Genomic DNA, 18,855 nt, shown 5'->3' with positions numbered 1-18,855 from the left:
AGAAATAAAAGGAATCCAAATAGGTAATGAAGAAGTAAAACTCTTGCTGTTTGCAGACGACATGATCTTATATATAGAAAACCCCAAAGAATCCATAGAAGAACTATTAGAAATAATCAACAACTACAGCAAAGTAGCAGGGTATAAAATCAACATACATAAATCAGTAGCATTTCTATACACTAACAATGAACTAACAGAAAAAGAACTCAAGAACTCAATCCCATTCACAATCGCAACGAAAAGAATAAAATACCTTGGGATAAACTTAACCAAGGAAGTGAAGGATCTATACAATGAAAACTACAAGACTTTCTTGAAAGAAATTGACGATGACATAAAGAGATGGAAAGACATTCCATGCACATGGATTGGAAGAATAAACATAGTTAAAATGTCCATACTACCTAAAGCAATCTACAGATTCAATGCTATCCCAATCAGAATCCCAAGAACATTCTTCACAGAAATTGAACAAAGAATCCTAAAATTCATATGGGGCAACAAAAGACCGTGAATTGCTAAAGCAATCCTGAGCAAGAAAAACAAAGCTGGCGGAATCACAATCCCCGATTTCAAAACATACTACAAAGCTACAGTGATCAAAACAGCATGGTACTGGTACAAAAACAGGTCCACAGATCAATGGAACAGAATTGAAAGCCCAGAGATAAAACCACACATCTATGGACAGCTAATCTTTGACAAAGGAGCAGAGGGCCTACAATGGAGAAAAGAAAGTCTCTTCAACAAATGGTGCTGGGAAAACTGGACAGCCACATGCAAAGATTGAAAATTGACCATTCTTTTTCACCACACACCAAAATAAACTCAAAATGGATCAAAGACCTAAAGATTAGGCCTGAAACAATAAGTCTTCTGGAAGAGAATATAGGCAGTACACTCTTTGACATCAGTTTCAAAAGAATCTTTTCAGACACTATAACTCCTCAGTTGAGGGAAACAATAGAAAGAATAAACAAATGGGACTTCATCAGACTAAAGAGCTTCTTTAAGGCAAGGGAAAACAGGATTGAAACAGAAAAACAGCTCACTAATTGGGAAAAAATATTTACAAGCCACTTATCCGACAAAGGGTTAATCTCCATAATATACAAAGAACTCACACGGCTTAACAACAAAAAAACAAACAACCCGATCAAAAAATGGGCAGGGGACATGAATTGACATTTCTCAAAAGAAGATATGAATATGGCCAATAGACACATGAAAAGATGTTCATCATCGCTAATCATCAGGGAAATGCAAATCAAAACTACACTAAGATATCACCTTACACCCGTTAGATTGGCAAAAACATCCAAAACCAAGAGCGACAAATGTTGGAGAGGTTGTGGAGAAAGAGGAACCCTCATACACTGTTGGTGGGAATGCAAACTGGTACAGCCACTATGGAAAACAGTATGGAGATTTCTCAAAAAGTTAAAAATAGAAATACCCTATGACCCAGCCATCCCATTACTGGGTATCTATCCTAAGAACCTGAAATCAGAAATCCCAAGAGTCCCTTGCACCCCTATGTTCATCGCAGCATTATTTACAATAGCCAAGACGTGGAACCAACCTACATGCCCAGAAACTGATGATTGGATAAAGAAGATATGGTATATATACACAATGGAATACTACTCAGCCATAAAAAAAGACAAAATTGGCCCATTCGCAGCAACGTGGATGGACCTCGAGGGTATTATGTTAAGCGAAATAAGCCAGTCAGAGAAAGACGAACTCTATATGACTCCACTCATAGGTGGAAGTTAATATATTGACAAAGAGATCTGATCGGTGGTTACCAGGGAAAAGGGGGGGGTGGGGGGAGGGTACAAAGGGGGAAGTGGTGTACCCACAACATGACTAACAATAATGTACAACTGAAATCTCACAAGGTTGTAATCTATCATAACATTAATTAAAAAAAACCCAATTAATCAAACACCTACATGTAACACCTAAAACTATAAAACTCTTAGAAGAAAACAGAGGCTTATATCTTTGTGACCTGAGATTAGGCAAGGTTTTTAGATATGACACCAAACGCCCAAGCAACAAGAGAAAATATGGATGAATGGACTTCACTGAAATTTTAAAAATGTGTGCTTCAAAGGACGCCATAATAAAGTGAAAAAATAACAAAGAATCGGAGGAAAATTGCAAAGCATATATCTGACAGGGGCTAGTATCCAGAATATATAAATAACACACACAACTCAACAATAAAACGATAAATAACCCAATTAAAACATGAGCAAAGGATATGAATGGGCAGTTTTGCAAAGAAGATATACAAATTGTCAATACACACATGAAACAATGTTCAACATCATTAATCATTAGGGAAATGCAAACCAAAACCACAATGCGATACCACTTCACACCCACTAGGATGGCTATAATTAAAGACATAATAAAAGTAAAAATATGGAGAAATTAGAATCATTATATATTTCTGGTAAGAAGGTAAAATGGTACACATGCTGTGAAAAAGTCTGGCAGCTCTTCAAAAGTTAAACATAAAAAAAAATATATTAAAAAAAAAAAGTTAAACATACAGTTACCATATGACCCAGCAATTCTACTCTTCGGCATATACCCAAGAGAAATGAAAACATACATCCACATGAAAACTTGTACATCAATGCTCATAGCAGCATTATTCATAATAACCGAAAGTGGAAACAACTCAAATGTCCATCAGTGGATGAATAAAAACTTAATATATTCATGTAATAGAATATTCTTTGGCAATAAAAAGGAATGAAGTACTGATACAAGCAACAACATGGATGAACCTTGAAAACATTATGTTAAGTAAAAGAAGCCAGTCACAAAAGACCACATATTGCATGATTACATTTATATGAAATATAGGTTAGTGGTTGCCTAGGGCTAGAGAAGGGGGTGGGAATGGGGAGTGACTGCTAATGGGTATGGAGTTTCTTTTTGGTGGGGGAGGGGGTGATGAAAATGTTCTAAAATTAGATTGTAGTGATGGTTGCACAACTCTGTGAATATACTAAAATCCACTGAAGTGCAGTTTAAACGGGTGAATTCTATGGTATGTGAATTATATCTCAATAAAGCTGTTAAAAAAACCCCTCAGAACTGCACACCTAAAAAAAGATAAAGGAGGCATAAGAACCTTTAAAAATAGTATTAAGAGGGCTAAATCTAAAAGTACAAACATAGACCAAAAAGGGCACTTTTAAATACATTCAGAACAAAAAGCTGAATGAAGAAATAGGTCTCTGCCTTGTGCCAGCAGTATACTAATAATAAATGACAAGGAGAGAAAATTCCTCAATTACTATTTTTGCTTCTGCCTTCTCAGTTCCTAAGAGGGAACTGAAGGCCAAAATGAGTAAAGAGGTAGTAAATGAGGACTCAACTACTTTAATAAGAGTTCAAATATCTTGGACCAGATGAATTCTAGCCGAGAGAACTGAGAGTAACTTCAAACGAGAACACTGAAGCTATGTCAACGATCTTTGAGGAACCGTGGAGAAAGATGTTCCAGAAGACTGGGAAGATATAATTTCAATTTTCAAAAAAAAGAGGCAAAAGTTAATTCCATGAATTGCAAACCAGTAAGTTTGATATAAGTCTTCTAGATCATTCCAGGGATGGCTTGCAAGAACCTAGAAATGGAAGAATAAGCACTAGAAGCCAGCTTGAATTCACTGAGAAAAAGTAAATTTAGGCTAATCCTTATTTCTTTTTTGTACCGTTACTAAGCTGGTAGCTATGAGAAATATGGTAGGCATAGTATATCTGGACTTCAGTAAGCCATTTGACAAAATCTTTTATGAGATCCTTAAGTGCAAAGTTGAGAAACAAGAGCTGGTTGTTAATTCTTGTTAGATAGATTAATAATTGCTTGAAAGACCATTCCCAAAGCATGCAGATTACTAGGTCACCATCATGCTAGACGAAAGTTTCTAATAGCATACACCGTGGGGTCCTTCTAGCCTTAGGAGTTTCCTCACTGATATCCAACAACTTAAACGAAGATATGGAAACCATGCCGATGAGGTTTATAAGTGACAACATCTGGGAAGGATAGTGAATACTTGAGATGACAGAATCAGGGTATTGATTTTAATCATAAGTAATGGGGGTAAAACAAAACAAAACTAAAACTAAAACTTGCCTGAACCAGATGAAATCAAACCAAGGGCCAGATCCAAATCTCATACCTAAATTAGAAAATGAGTGCAAGGGAAAGAAACAATTTTTCACTATTTCTGAAATCAGCCTCAAATGTGAATTGCAGCTACTGTTAAAATATGACCTGAAATATCCCAGTCAAGACACCAAGTAATACCAATAAGGGTATTAGAAGTTTTTATCTACAACTGTGGCTTTAATTACTCTCACCCTCTTTTAGACGATCCCCTTCAGCCTTGGTTTTCTTCTGTCGTTCTGATCCAGCAAGGTCTACAAGATGCAGCTTAGAGCGAAAACTGCTATTCCTGTGGGAATGACAAGAAGACACAAGTGAGAATGGTACACAAGCTTGGGGGTAGCTGAGTATCAAAGCTGACCTGCTGGCTCTCATTTTCTTTCGAGTCAGTCAAAACGGGCTCCATTGGTTACTAGGTCTGATGATTTGTCAAATCAATTGAACAAGCAACCTAATATTCAACTTTAGTAGAACTAATGTTAAAAAGCTTGACTCTTCAAACTGTAACTTACTTGTCACTTTTCTTTCTTTGCTCTATGGAGATTGTAAAGATGGCATGAGATCGGGATGACTGGGAGTTCATAGCTGTGGAGGCCACAGTCCTAGAGTTGTTGCCCTGCTCCAAACAGGAAACAGTATCCAGGGCAACTAAAACAGTCTTCTCAGTGAGTCCCACAATCTAATTCAGAGAAAGAAAAAATTCCCTTATCATTCAACTTCAAGTACTTCATCAGAAACATAAGGACTGGTGGTTTAAAACAATAGTGCCTTGATGTTCCAGTAGAATGTCAATAAACAGAAGAGTTGTGGTAATGGGGACTATTTTAACCAGAAACTCTGTGATCACTGCAAACCAAGGTCTCCAATCTCCCCTAAGGACTTCCAAAACAAGGGCGCCAGCCAATACTGGAGCTAGAAAAGATCTCTAGATTTTAGGGTAGCAATGGAGAGGTGCCTTCCAGGGAGCCCCACGTGAAGGTAAGCTTTGGCGTCAAGGACAGCAAGGGCAACACAAACAGCTATGGTATTTCTCTTTGCTACTTTCTCCTCCATGTGACCCTATGCTCCTCCCTATACTTCTGACTCATTTTATATCTCATTTCACTAGAGGAAATGGCACGGTACAGTTTCCACTGGATTAGGAAGCCAGGAAAACAGGGTCCTAGGCTCGGTACTATCTCTAACCAAGAGAATTCGTACAAGTTAAAATTTCTTGGAGCCTCTGGAGACTGAACTAGATGATTACAAAGTCCTTTGTAGACTCAATATGCTATGATTTTATTCCTCCATAGCTCCCAAATCTACATCTGTGTCCCAAATTTCTAGTCCTTTATTTCTAATTGCCTGCTACCTATGCTTTGAAAACAATAAATTATAAACCAAAATCATCTTCCTTCCACCCACACTCATTCTCTTCACTACTTCTTCATTTCTATTAATATCTCTATTCTCAAAACCTTAGATTTGCTTTCAGTTCCTTCCATTCCTCCATATCTCATCTAACACCGACTCCTAGTCATTCTTCTTTTGAATCCATTGCTTCCTTTTCCTTTCCACATCTACTTGCCTAGTCTAAGCCCATATTACTTCGTGCCTGAAAAATAAGGCAAAGTTTCCCCAATAGGCCTTCTTCATCCTAGTCTTTCTCCTTTTCAACCCATTTCTGTTTAGTCTTCATAAAATCCTGCTTCCTAAAATGTCACCAAACTACCAAGCCCCGTGCTAGATAATAAGGATATAAAGAGATTTTAAGATATTCTCCTAACCTCCAGGAGCTAACTTAGTTGGAAAAATATACACATAAGATAAAAACTTGGTAACAGTAGCCACAGCAATCTTTCATTTGTAAGTAGTAAATAGCTTATATACTGTTCACAGGGATAGAAGCTAAGCTCTTTAGCATGGCTTCATAATCTGGTCCAAACATATCTCCTCTTACTTCCCAACCCATACCCTCTAATCTAGACAGACTGGTGTAGTCTTATTACCCCCAGGAGTATATTTTCTGCTTTCCTGCTTAAGCTATTCCTTACTACCAGAATGCTCTTACTTCTTTTCTCTACTTACTTAGATTCCACTCATCCCATCTGAACAGTGTTTACAAACTTGTTTTTACCCACCTCAATTTGAGTCAGAAACTCACACTTCTTTGTATTGCAAATTTCACCTCAAATAATGCTTGGGATTTTATTCCTGCCTTGGCATGGGGCATATAAAAGATCTTGGAAGCTGGTCAAGAGCTGGTTCAGCACCAACATTCTTTCTGGGGACAGCATGCATTTTGCCTAGGTGTATTATCCCCACCATCCAAACTGCCTTCCTGTATTCCAAGCCTATCAGGTTTTCAAAATAGCTCTGATCCCTCAAGCCTTGTTTTAGTACCTGGCTAATGACCTAACAACTCAGAAGGAAAAAAAAATTGAGAAGCACAGACACCTGCCCCTCAAGCACCTGTACCCTAAACCTTCAACCTTTCCTTGCAGGGAAGAGAGGAAGGAGAGGAAGATGGGTAAGACATTATTTTACCACATTTTCCTAAGTCTGTACTACGTATTCTCATCCACTTCTAGCCTTGGATCTCCCACTCCTGAATACTCAAGCTCTGCTTGTTTTCAACACTGGCTCCTGGATTTGACCCAATGCCATATAAAAGTCTCCCAACCTGGCCTCAAACTTTCTGTTCAGCTATAGCTCCTCATCCTGTACCTGTATCATGTGACAGAAGCCTTTCAAATAAACGATTTCTTCTTCCTACAGTATTTATGAATTTAAAAATGTTCATATTATTTTACTTTTTAAACATCATCCCACAGTCTAGCACAATGTCCATTACAGTGCTGTCCAACAGAATTTTCTATGACCATGGATATATTCTATATCTATGCTGTCCATATACAGTAGCCACTAGCCACATGTAGCTATTGAGCACTTGATGTGTGGCTGGTGTGACTGAGGGACTTATTTTAAATTTTAGTCAATTTCAGTTCATTCAAGTTTAAATAGCCATTTGTGGTTAGTGGCTACTATCCTGGACAGCCTAGTCTTAGAACTCTGTACTTCCTTCCCCACAAGGGCTCCCATCTAGGAATTCTAGATTAACAAAGAGAATTAAGACCTCACAAAATGGGAAAGACTGAGATGTTAGTAGTCATTTAAAACCACAGTGGCAAATAAAAGGGATGTGAACTTTAGTAGTGGCCAGCATTTTTTAATAACATCAAATGAGAGACAAACACACCTTAATGCCTTCCTTAGGATCCTCCCGTATATTTATTTGAGAGGCTTTCTCACGAGATGGGCAAAGAAGATCCAAGATTTCTTCATTGTAAATCTGAAATTGTTGAAAAGAAAATGGTAAAAACAAGATGTTAACGGTGGTAATTGTGAGGTGATGAGATCCTAGGTGATTTTAAAAATTTTTTGTGACTTTCCATATTAAAGTATTTATTTTACAACAAACATATTACTTTTATAATTAAGAAAATGACTGTAACCCTACATGTAATCACCTGATATTTACAAGAATGAATTCACACATTACTAGTAACAAAATCGAGACTGCTCTCTTAAAACAGAGTCTCTTAGGAATAGCAGACACAACAGAAAGTTACACGGGTGCCCAAATTCAGTTCTTTAATGGTGTCATAAGAGCATCACGCTGGGGCCTGCCCTGTGGCCGAGTGGTTAAGTTTGCGCGCTCTGCTTCGGTGGCCCAGGGTTTCAGCCGTTGGGATCCTGGGCGCGGACATGGTACCGCTCGTCAGGTCATGCCGAGGTGGCATCCCATATGGCACAACCAAGGCACTCACAACTAGTAGAATATACAACTATGTGCCAGGGGGCTTTGGGGAGAAGAGAAAAGAAAGACTGGCAACAGATGTTAGCACAGGTGCCAATCTTTAAAAAAAAAAAAAAAAAAGCGTCATCCTCAATGATTTTGTTAAAATATAAGTAACAGGTCTTTAGTGGAGGGCGGAAGAGGGAAGCAAAGGGAGAAATGCAACCAATATTTCAACAACAACCAGAACTTTAACTACTTAGAACAGTGTTTAGCACATAGTAAGCACCATATGTGTCTGCTATTATTGCTGTTGCTACTATTTAACATACCAGGTTCCTAAGTTATTTTTACATTTAATTACCTTGGCCACAACTGGGTTAATCAAGAGAGTCAAGAAGGCTAATCTTAATAATGTTTAACTCCCCATCTTCCAACTCTACACGTCTTATACCTATTAACATATTAAGATTCAACTTCAGGATGAAGTATTCACATACAATTTATAATTGCCTGCTTAAATTTTTTTTTTGAGGAAGATTAGCCCTGAGCTAACTACTGCCAATCCTCCTCTTTTTGCTGAGGAAGACTGGCCCTGAGCTAACATCCGTGCCCATTTTTCTCTACTTTATATGTGGGACGCCTACCACAACATGGTTTAGCAAAGTGGTGCCATGTCTGCACCCGGGATCCGAACCGGCGAACCCCGTGCCGCCAAAGCCAAACATGCGCACTTAACCGCTGTGCCACCGGGTCGGCCCCTGCATGCTTAAATAAAATAAGTTTAATTATTGCTCCTTAAAGATAAGACATCTTTTCACTGCTATGGAACCAACCAGCTAGTTTCCCAGAAGCATAATTTCCCTAAACACATGTTTTTGGTGTCCTGAGGTTAGATATAACTGGTCAATCTACTTGTAGACTGATACACACCAGAATGAAAACACCCACAAGGATAAGGATTTTCATGTTTTGTTCACTGATATATCCCAAGTACCTACAACAGAGCCTATAACATAGTAGGTACTCAATAAATATCTGTTGAATAAACACACACTATCATCACTTACACAGCTCAGTACTTCACTCAATTTTTATAACATTCTTCATGAAGTAGCAGCATTATCACTTAGCCTCAAAACACTGAAGGGAAATGAAAATATTTTTCTACACACTCTATAGGGAATCAATAACAGAGGCCAAATTGGAACTTAAGAATTCCTATCATCTTTGTTATATGGTAATACCCACTCCCCCATCAGATTAAACAGACTAGTCTGACAACAAGGAAAGAACTGGATAGCAGCCAAATCCAACCGAGCCAGTAAGTTTTCTCTACTAATTTATTAAAATGTAATTTACAAAAAATGCAATTTACTAATTTGAGTCATACCAGGAAAAACCTGATTTGGATTTATTTTTCTACCCAAAGATAAATTTGAATTCAGAATAAAGATAAATCATTTACCTCCAAGTATGATACTTTCAGAGTAAATTCGAAGTCGCTCCTTTTATCAATTTCTTTGAAGAGCAGTTGTATTACCCTAGGAATGACCCCAACTGTTGGTTCATTCTCTTGCTCTGCAGTGTATGTACCTCCCATTGAATAGGTTTTTCCAGAGCCAGTCTGCCCATAGGCCAGGACAGTTGCATTGTATCCTGGCAAAACAGAAGTCACATGCATAGTGGTGCTGAAATATTTTCATCCAATCAATATACTCCATTTCCTTCAGCAATTACTTGTAACAAAACTGAGACTGCTCTCTTAAGACAAGGGTCTCTTAGGAATAACAGAGAAAAGTTATATGGGTGCTATGACTTTTTGCTACTCTAAATAAGCAAAGAAGAAAAATACCAACCCCAGAACGTGTGCCCTTCTTGATAGCCCTTAAAAGCTGGGAAGTAGGGGGTCGGCCCTGTGGCCGAGTGGTTGAGTTTGCGCGCTCTGCTTCACAGCCCAGGTTTCACCCGTTCAGATCCCAGGCGCGGACATGGCACCGCTCATCAAGCCACGCTGAGGCGGCGTCCCACAGAGCACAACCAGAGGCACTCACAACTAGAATATACAACTATGTACTGGGGGGTCTTTGGGGAGAAGAAGGGGAAAAAAAAAGAAGATTGGCAACAGATGTTAGCTCAGGTGCCAATCTTTAAAAAAAAAAAAAAAGCTGGGAAGTAAAAATCTTAAAGGTATGACTGCCAAGTCACTGTCAAAAAAGCCATTCAGAACTTTATAATTCTACTTTCTCTCTACTTTGAGCAATTCTAAATTACGGGAATTAAATGAAAGTCTTAGAAGCTGCATAAATAGATGGGATTCCAGTGTGTATTTCTTTGATTAACAGTCTTCATTTGAAAAGGCAACAAACTTGCTTTGTACAGTCAGTGAAAGCATCCCTTCCCTATCTGAACTCTCAGACTGCATCTGGACCATATTATCAGGCTTCTCATAGAGATGTCATCATTTAAGTATGATTCAATGTGATATATATCCTTTGCTTTTTTTTCTTTTTAAAATAATTTGTTTGTCTAAACGAAAACCTGGATGTTCTCAAAGATCATAAGATGTTAAATTGAGATTTTCAGTGTAACAGATTGCTAGTATCACCTGGCATGACTAGGGAGCAAGAGAATAACATTCCATAATCTTCTGCAATACCACAGATATGTGCATATTGTAACAACTGGGGAAACTAAGTTTCAATACTTTTAATAAAATACTCAGGGCTCTGTGGTCTTGGCAACTCAGAGTACAAGAGGGTGCTGTTGAGCTGACTAAAAAATACTTGCTTTGTCTTTGCAACTGAGAGCAATGTTAACCTAACACATACATATCAGATCACTTTCTACTTTATATTGCCTCTAAAGACTATAATTTAATTTTCATTGTTTCTCAAGTTAAAAATATGAAAGTAGACCTATAGTGCTCTTACTAAGCTGTGAAGGTATATTCTGAGGAGGATGACCAGATAATGAAGGATCTGGGAACCATATTGCTTCAGGAATGGCTAAAGGAAAGGAGTGGTGATTAATTAGAAAAGAGACAGAAACAGATAATGGTCTTCCAAATATATAAATAGGAAAAAGACTAACTTTATAGAAGTTATAGAAGCAGAGAAGCCTGGCAGATAACAGCTTAATCAAATGATCAGAATGAAGATCAGCAGTAACGTAACCAATCAACATCGTGTGTTGCCTGATAGGGTTCAATGAGAAGGATACAGCACCACCTCTATGATATTCCTGCTAAAGGCATACAACCCAAATCTAGTCATAAATAAACATCAGACAAAGCAAAATTGAGAAACAGTTAACAAAATAACTGGCCTGTGATCTTAAAAAGTGTCATGATCATGGAAGGCAAAAAATGACTGAAGAAGTTTTAGAATGAAAGAGACCACAGAGGAAGTACAAATAAATACAACTTGTGATGTTGAACTAGATCCTTTTGCTATAAAGGACATTATTGTGACAATTGGTAAAACTTAAATGAGGTCTGAGGACTAGATGGTAGTAATGTAGCAATGCTAATTTCATGATTTTGATGGTTGTATTATAGTTACGTAGGAGAAAGTCCTTGTTTGTAGCAAATATACACTAAAGTATTCAGGGGGCATCAGGTCAACAATTCATCTCAAATGGTTTAGGAAACAAAAGTTCTTTATGCTGTTCTCACAACATTTCTACAAGTTTGAGATTATTGCTTTAATATTTTTAAAATTTGAAACAAAGTGTTCAACATTCCCTGAGCCATGACATCATTAAAAAAGGGGAAAAAAATGTGAATAGCTGTTGCCTGGAAGAAGGCTTCTGTTTGTCTAGAGGGATGAACTAACACTGGGTAGAAATTACCAGGAAGCAAATTTCACCTCATTATAAGCTAACACAATTAGAGCTGTCCAAAAACCAATCAATAGGACTACCTTGTGAGTCAATGAGTTCCCTGTCAAAGAAAAAAATTTTAAACAGATGCTAGAAGTTCACTTAGAGATATTGCTAGAAAGCATTTTTCTTTGGATGGAAAGTGAGACTAGATGATGTACAAATGTCCCTTTCAACTTTAACAGACTCGTACACCATGGTTCCACTTCTTTTAAATAGCTCTCTGCTTTGAATCCTGAATAACCACTGTCCTAGAACAACCAGACACCTCTAAGGCACTGCTCCCTTCTTCAAAACCCTGCTATGGTCTCCAACAACACTAAAGCCTTAGCTTTGGCAATAAAGATCATTAACTGGCTAGAGTATTCAGGGGATTTAGGAAATCTTCTTCACCTAAAAGACTCTACTCATCATTCAAGACCTATCTCAAAGATTCTCTATGGTGTGAAATTCACCTCAAATCCCCCAAACAGAGATGTCATACTTTTGATTTTCAAACCACTTTGTATGAAACCAGTGCTACTTCTATAGCAGGACTACTTTATATTTTCAAATTTTTAAATATTTCTTCTTAAAGATAGGTGCAAAAAGTTTACAATTTTTCATGTATTTAAAATTATGTATGTAATCATCTACTTTCACTCCTACCCCTGGACTTTGAACTCCTCCAGGGCCAGGAAGCTATGTTATTTATGTCTGAATCCCTCAATAGGCTTTGCAGTGCCTGGGTCTCAATTACTTGGCACACTGATCATTATCAGCACCCATCAAAGAGCTTAGACTCTAATGAGGTTCCAGGAAAAACAAACAAAAATATATACAAGTCAAAGATGAGCAGAACCAAAGAAAGCAAATACAGTATAAAACAGTATAGGGTACAGCGACTTTCACAAATGATACTGTATTAGTTCCTAGGCTCTGGGCTTTTTGAAGGCAGAACTCATGTTTCATCCATTCCTGCATTTGCAGCACGCAAGCACAGTGCCTGACACATAGTATATGCCCAAGAACAGTTTCAAGAATTAAAGTCTTACCTTTAAATATGCCTTTAATGAGTGGCACTACTGCTGTATTGAAGACTTCTTCCTGTTCAGTGGAGGGGTCAAACACAAAATCGTAGGTAAAGGATTTGTCAGTACCAACCACCACCTAGAGAAGGCAAGGGACAAGAAGTAAGGACAATGAAAGGCTAAACCACGCCCCTCACTGCCATTTGGCCCCAGCTGTTCAGAGGCAGGCCCTGGACCCTGCTACGCACGCACCTGAGGTTCCCCGGGAACGAAGGAAAGGCACATCTGGCAGCCCTCGCTAATCTCTTTAGGGACGAGAGGGCGACATCGCAGTGCCACTCTTACAGGAATTCCCTTCACTTCTTCCTTCATGATCCTACCTCAACACCGTCTCTGCAGAAATAAACATATAAATAAATAAATAAAAGATGCTTGCTGATGAACCTTGATAGGTCGGCAGGGTGGGAGGGCGTCCTCCCTCAATTCCGGCCCTCCTCAGAGGGTGGGGTGGGTTACGGAACTCAGCGGCAGCGGTGGCAGCCTCCTCCCCCCAGCGAGATCGCTTCCTCAGGAGAGACCCTCTCCAGCAGACCTGGCCACGACAGGACTGCCCATCAGCCCGACACACTGAAGAGAGCGAAGTGGCGTCTCAAGTGGAAAAGAAAACCCCCAGCGGAGACGACGACAAAGAACCAAAGCTCCAGCGTACCGGGAAAGGCAGATCCTGAGCTAAGGTGTGCTCCCTTAACTCACCAAACTGAGTGTCCCTTCCCTTGTCTCCTGCCGCCCTGTTCCAACAGGAGCTTTAACCGCCAAGTTTCAAATCGGTCTTGGAGGCGCCAGCCAATCGGAGTGCAGACAGCCTGCGGGAGGAGCACGCACGTCCGCGCGCGCAGGACGGCGCGTTGGCGAGAGGAGCGCCTGCGCGCCGCACCCTGACCCCGCCCCTTTTCGACCCATCCGGCATAAGCTTCCGGTTCCTAGGCTGGATTGGCGGTGAGCGGAGCCTGAGGTGGCTGCGACCTTCCGGAGGGTGAGGGGCTGGGCATTTATCGCGTTGTGTGCGCTGGAATCAGGCAGGATACGGAGCAGGGATCTGGAAAGTGGGAGGTGGTAAGGGAAGCGTCGATCTGGGGACTGCCACCGTTACTGATCACATCTAGGGAATCTGGGGGCGGTGCCTTGTCCCGAGTACCTGTGGATAGTTGGAGTCAGCGCTCCCTTGGACTTCGAAAGTAGACACATTTTTTTAGACGCGATTCTGATTTCTTATTCTCTAAAATGAAGACGGTAACATCTGTTTTGCAGGATTGTTGTGAGAAAGGAGATTATCTCTGTAGAGCACCTAGCAGGTTGCTTGGCATCCATATATTCAGCAAAGTTAATAGTTTTCTTCCATCTTTTTTCTTCCTTCTCTCCCCGAGTCTTTATCACCTAGAAGTGGGCTGGGCCTGTAGACTGACAGCCTTGAAATAAGTTGGGGTTGTTTTGTGAAACTTGATTGGCTGCTGTCCTTTTTAAACCATTTTGGTCAGCTTTGATTCACCTTTCCATTCCAGGTCCTTGCTGGAGATGGACAACCGGATTCCTTATGATGACTACCCAGTGGTTTTCCTGCCTGCCTATGAGAATCCTCCAGCATGGATTCCTCCTCATGAGGTGGGAACCATCTATACCCTTGAGTAGGGGATTTTCCCCCATGGGCATGAGATGATGTATGAAAGTTAGGATGGCAGGGTTAGACAGTTCATTGGAGAGTGAATCTTAGCCTTTATTGTAGCCAGGGGACCCAGAAGTTGGATTCTCAGCAACTGGGCCCATTGGGAGCTTCTTATGGAATCCTACGGCTAGAGTTCATTCACACCAGAGAATTCTGGAAATTCAGAGACCTAGTTTCCATTTTGTCAAGGTAAAGAAGTCGGGAGCTACTGAGCTGCTAGCATTTCCCCATGCTATCTGTCTACCCATTTGGACAGTGTTACCTGTTCTTCTTAAACTAAGTGCATGACTTCACCTTTTCCTGACTTCAGGGTGATGCATTTGTGTTCCAGATGAAGGTGGGTATAAAATCTAAGACTGGTAATAAGATTTCTGGGCTTGCTGTGTCTTTCAGAGGGTATACCACCCAGACTACAATAATGAGTTGACCCAGTTTCTGCCCCGAATTGTCACACTGAAGAAACCCCCTGGAGCTCAGGTGAGCTTGTGGAACAATTGCATCTTATTCCAGGCTAGATTTGTCCTTACCAGGCCCAGAAGTTGGCCATGGTTGGAGGATGGATGGGGAGGCAGGTAGGAAGGTAAGGAAACTTCCTTTTATTGGCAGAAAAGCTGAGATACCACTTCCACAACTTCTGACTTCTCTCTGAGGGACACAAGCCAAGCTATCATACAGTGATACAACTAGGTGTTCTTGTGTTTGTGGTCTATATTGAGTCTCCATTCTGTGCTCTTGTCTTACAGTTGGGGTTTAACATCCGAGGAGGAAAGGCCTCCCAGCTAGGCATCTTCATCTCCAAGGTATGTGCACCTGGTAGGCAATATGAATAGCTACTTCCCTTTGTTAAGTTATCAGATTGCAGAACCCTGATGTCCCAAGGCTTGGGAAAAGGATTATTTGGTAAACTCATAGAGGGGGCATAATGGGGACACCCTTTCCCACTTAAAACTTCCCACCTGGCAAGCCATCTGTTTCCCTACATTGTCACACACACAAAAAGAGCCCAATAGCACCTTACATTTGAGTAGCACTCAATTTCACTTACAGTCTTTGAAATTGTCCCACCTCCATCACATATATTCTCTTCTTACCAACAGGTCATTCCCGACTCTGATGCCCATCGAGCAGGACTTCAGGAAGGGGACCAAGTCCTAGCTGTGAATGATGTGGATTTCCAAGATATTGAGCACAGCAAGGTGAGCAGAGCACTTGGGCTGTGGTGAGGTGGGAAGCCATCCCAGGTAGGACAAGTTGGACAAGATTAGCCTAATCTGTAACTTGATAGGACTCTCTCCTGAGGAAGTATACCAGGGGGAAGCAGCTCTTAGTGACCTAGAAGGTTGGAGTGGCAAACTACTTTCCTGCTGTTATGATTCTGTGCTGAGTCATATCTCTTCATTTGTACAAGCTGCTATGTTTCTTCCAGGCTGTTGAGATCCTGAAGACAGCCCGTGAAATCAGCATGCGTGTCCGCTTCTTTCCCTACAGTAAGTGCCACTCTGTTTTTTACTTACCTGGGAGGGCCCTGGGTAGGAGCTCTAAATACTGATTACTAGAAGCCCCACAAGTTGGCGATGGGGAACTGGGGGCTAAAACCTGAAGATAACCTGCTCTTTTCCTCCTTTTCCCCAGATTATCATCGTCAAAAAGAGAGGACTGTGCACTAGAGAGTTGCAGCCCACAGCCTTCCACACGGAATCTTCTAGGATAAGCTGGCTAGGCCTCAGGGAAGCCACTTGGGGAACTTTGCTCTCAGCCCCATCCTGGCATAGTGGAATGGGGAGGATGGGGAGACAGTGCTGCCCTGCACTGAGCTAGCTAGCCAACTGTATTACCCAAACTACTGCCCTTTTAGTTCCCTAGTTTTCTAGGTGAGCTCCATTCCCTGAGAGGAGAAGGGTGATGATGTCTAAGTATAGCCTAACCTGTGGAGAACCCTGCTAGAAAAGGCAACTGACATTTATTGAATACCGTGTGCTAGGCAATTGTACATATGTCATATCATTTTCACTAGAGTATACAAATCAGTAGAGAAAGGAATCTTGAGGACCTTCTATCTAATCTGCCTGGCCATCTCATCCCATCCTTATACTGCCAGGCTTATACACTTCAGAGACTCCAGTGGGACCCTATTTTTACTGCCTCCCTCCTGTCCTCTCCCCAAGAAAGTAAAATGCAGTGCTGAGGAAATGTTGGTGTGATTTTTGGATGATACTGGTATAAAATACTGTTGAGTCAAAAATAAAAGCTCTTCCAAAGAGAGGAGCCACTGGAAGTAACAGAGCAAAACTATGCGTACTTCACAAGTATCTCTCTCTGGCTGGAACATTAAGGAGGCCCAGGAACCTTAGCCACAGTGGAACTAAGGAATGGCATAGGGTGAGGGGTATTGAAGGAAACAGTGCCCCTTCCCCCATGAGCTTTGGACATTTCTTTGCAGGGTGCAGTGTTAATCTAGTTCTGTCTTTTCCTTTCCCAAATTCTTTGATCTGGAACATAAACTAAGGGAGAGACTTAGATATATTTCTTTTCAGGGACAGCAGTAAGAAATTAGTTCCTAATTTCTGACTTTTAGTTTGAGTACTACTGACTGCTGATTTCTCCTTTTTCTTTACCCCAGCCCCCACATAACCTTCTGCCATGTTCTTAGTTCCTTAGTTATCAGTCCTTTGCTAGAGATTCCAAGCCATTCTTCCTGCCATTTCCATTGGCGTGTTCAAAATACCCATTCAGAATAGAAAGTTTTCTAATGAGATATGGGGTCAAGTGCGCCCATAACAAAAGTCCCAAATTTGCCTTGAAAGAATCTTGGGAAGCTTAAATACAGGTTTCCAGGCCCTTCCCCTGGAGAGTGATTCTGTTGGTCTGAGGTGGAACCTGGAAATCTGAATTTTTAAGTAAAGTAAGTCAGTCTTCAAATATGGGAAACAGTTCTGAATAGTAGTACTGTATCTCTATGAGGAACTTCTGGCTCTTCCTACAAATCCCATCCCAGCTCTATGATATCTCTTCTAGAGGCTTGGTGCCATTGTTAGGTAACAACATCCTTGTGAGCAGAGCTGGAGGTAGGTTTTAGCTGTCTGCTTCCTGTGAAATCCCCTCCTATTCTGTGCGCCTGTTTGCTTTGCTGCCCTCCAATGGCCGTCTGAGAAAGAAACTAGAGGCTGAGATACACAAAGGCATGTTGGCTGAGTCTACTGAATGTTGAGATCCGAGACCGTCTGTGGTTAATGGGCTTTAAAACAACTCATCCAAGAAGTGTAGTAAACATGGTACAAAGTCCCAGCCAGGTGCTACAGGCCTAAGAGGCAAAAATCCCCCTGCCCTAAATTGGTTCTCACTTTGAGGTACTTGGAATGGCTCTGTGTTGGGGCCCCAGTATGATGCAATTGCATTGTGGAGGTGTAGGTATAGCATGGAGAAGGCGTAAGCAGTAAGAGGCTGAGGCAAAAGGACCAGTCATTTATTGAGGGCGTAGACAAGAAAACAGTAGAGAATTAACTATATCAGCCTCTAAGGTATCCCAGCTGCTGTAGAACTGCATTCCCCCCCGCCCCCCCATAGATGTCTTTTAGCAGTCAGAGAAGGTAAGGTGGGATTCCTGGGCCCTGCAAGAACTTTCCACCTGATAGCTGTGAGATAGTCAAGAAAAATGATAGCCTTTTCAGGTGTTCCATTTTACTCCTAAGCCCTGGAATTGGATGAAAGCTTAGTAAGTGGCCAAATATTTAAACCATAAACCTGAGGGTGCAGGAGGACTGGTACTGGGAAGCCCAAATGGAATAAATTCATCAAATTAGGCAAAGAGCCTAAGCTGTCAACAGGAACAATGGCTTTTGATGCCTGACTCTCTGGAGGGCTCCAGTTGGATTTCAAACACTGAAGTGTGTGTTAAGGAAGGTAATTAAGGTGGCTGGTGTCAAATCTCAACTCCCAGGGCAGCTTCTAGGAGACACAGAAGAGGAATTCTGATCTTAGGATCCCTTTCACCTAAAGGCAAACCAGGGAGCTACTTTGGGCTGAAGTTAGTCCCATTTTCCCTTAATTATCAGTCAGGCAGAATAATTGGCCTGACCATCAACTCAGCAAAGGAAGTTTGCCTTCTTTGTACACTCCCTACCCCAGCAAAGCTAGGAGAAAGGATATGCTCCACACTCCTCTTCCTTCGGTGGAGATGAATTACATCTGGAAGGAAGGGCGGAAGCCGCGTGCCAGAATAGCTGAGTGTGTGTGAATTGTGATGCACAAAAGAATAAAAGGTCAA

The 18,855-nt window shown here is 40.9% G+C and overlaps 2 protein-coding genes across 18 annotated transcripts in view; one reads left to right on the top strand and one right to left on the bottom strand.

The window, feature by feature from the left end:
• KIF4A (kinesin family member 4A) overlaps positions 1 to 13,814 on the bottom strand; it is a 121,361-nt gene extending 107,547 nt beyond the window's left edge. For 3 of the 6 annotated variants that reach the window (XR_011535851.1, XM_070603898.1, XM_070603903.1), the window contains exons 1-7: positions 13,625 to 13,814; positions 13,124 to 13,264; positions 12,896 to 13,010; positions 9,448 to 9,638; positions 7,440 to 7,532; positions 4,714 to 4,880; positions 4,396 to 4,490 (exon numbers count right to left, since the gene is read on the bottom strand). Coding sequence is in view for 5 of the 6 variants with exons in the window: in XM_070603898.1 (XP_070459999.1) it covers positions 4,396 to 4,490; positions 4,714 to 4,880; positions 7,440 to 7,532; positions 9,448 to 9,638; positions 12,896 to 13,010; positions 13,124 to 13,243 (781 nt within the window). In the remaining variant the exon portion in view is untranslated. Of the gene's footprint in view, positions 1 to 4,395; positions 4,491 to 4,713; positions 4,881 to 7,439; positions 7,533 to 9,447; positions 9,639 to 12,895; positions 13,011 to 13,123; positions 13,265 to 13,463 lie in introns of all 6 variants that reach the window. The other 3 variants (XM_070603901.1, XM_070603899.1, XM_070603900.1) reach the window with 3 other exon arrangements.
• PDZD11 (PDZ domain containing 11) lies at positions 13,678 to 16,870 on the top strand. 12 transcript variants are annotated; one of them, XM_070603957.1, is made up of 8 exons: positions 13,787 to 13,867; positions 14,431 to 14,530; positions 14,652 to 14,780; positions 14,985 to 15,068; positions 15,335 to 15,391; positions 15,689 to 15,787; positions 16,018 to 16,078; positions 16,224 to 16,870. In XM_070603957.1, the coding sequence occupies exons 2-8, from the start codon at positions 14,444 to 14,446 to the stop codon at positions 16,256 to 16,258; spliced, it is 552 nt and encodes a 183-aa protein (XP_070460058.1). In that variant the 5' UTR covers positions 13,787 to 13,867; positions 14,431 to 14,443; the 3' UTR covers positions 16,259 to 16,870. The 12 variants fall into 12 exon arrangements, with proteins under 12 accessions (XP_070460052.1, XP_070460051.1, XP_070460049.1 ...); XM_070603958.1 differs by having other exon boundaries at positions 13,787 to 13,904; XM_070603947.1 differs by having other exon boundaries at positions 13,792 to 13,883.
• The last annotated feature ends 1,985 nt before the right edge of the window (positions 16,871 to 18,855 follow it).

The sequence above is a fragment of the Equus przewalskii genome, chromosome X, assembly GCF_037783145.1.
Source record: "Equus przewalskii isolate Varuska chromosome X, EquPr2, whole genome shotgun sequence".
In the NCBI taxonomy this organism is placed as follows: domain Eukaryota; kingdom Metazoa; phylum Chordata; class Mammalia; order Perissodactyla; family Equidae; genus Equus; species Equus przewalskii.
The sequence above is the reverse complement of the archived record's forward strand: the minus strand, read 5'-3'. Positions and strand labels throughout refer to the sequence as shown.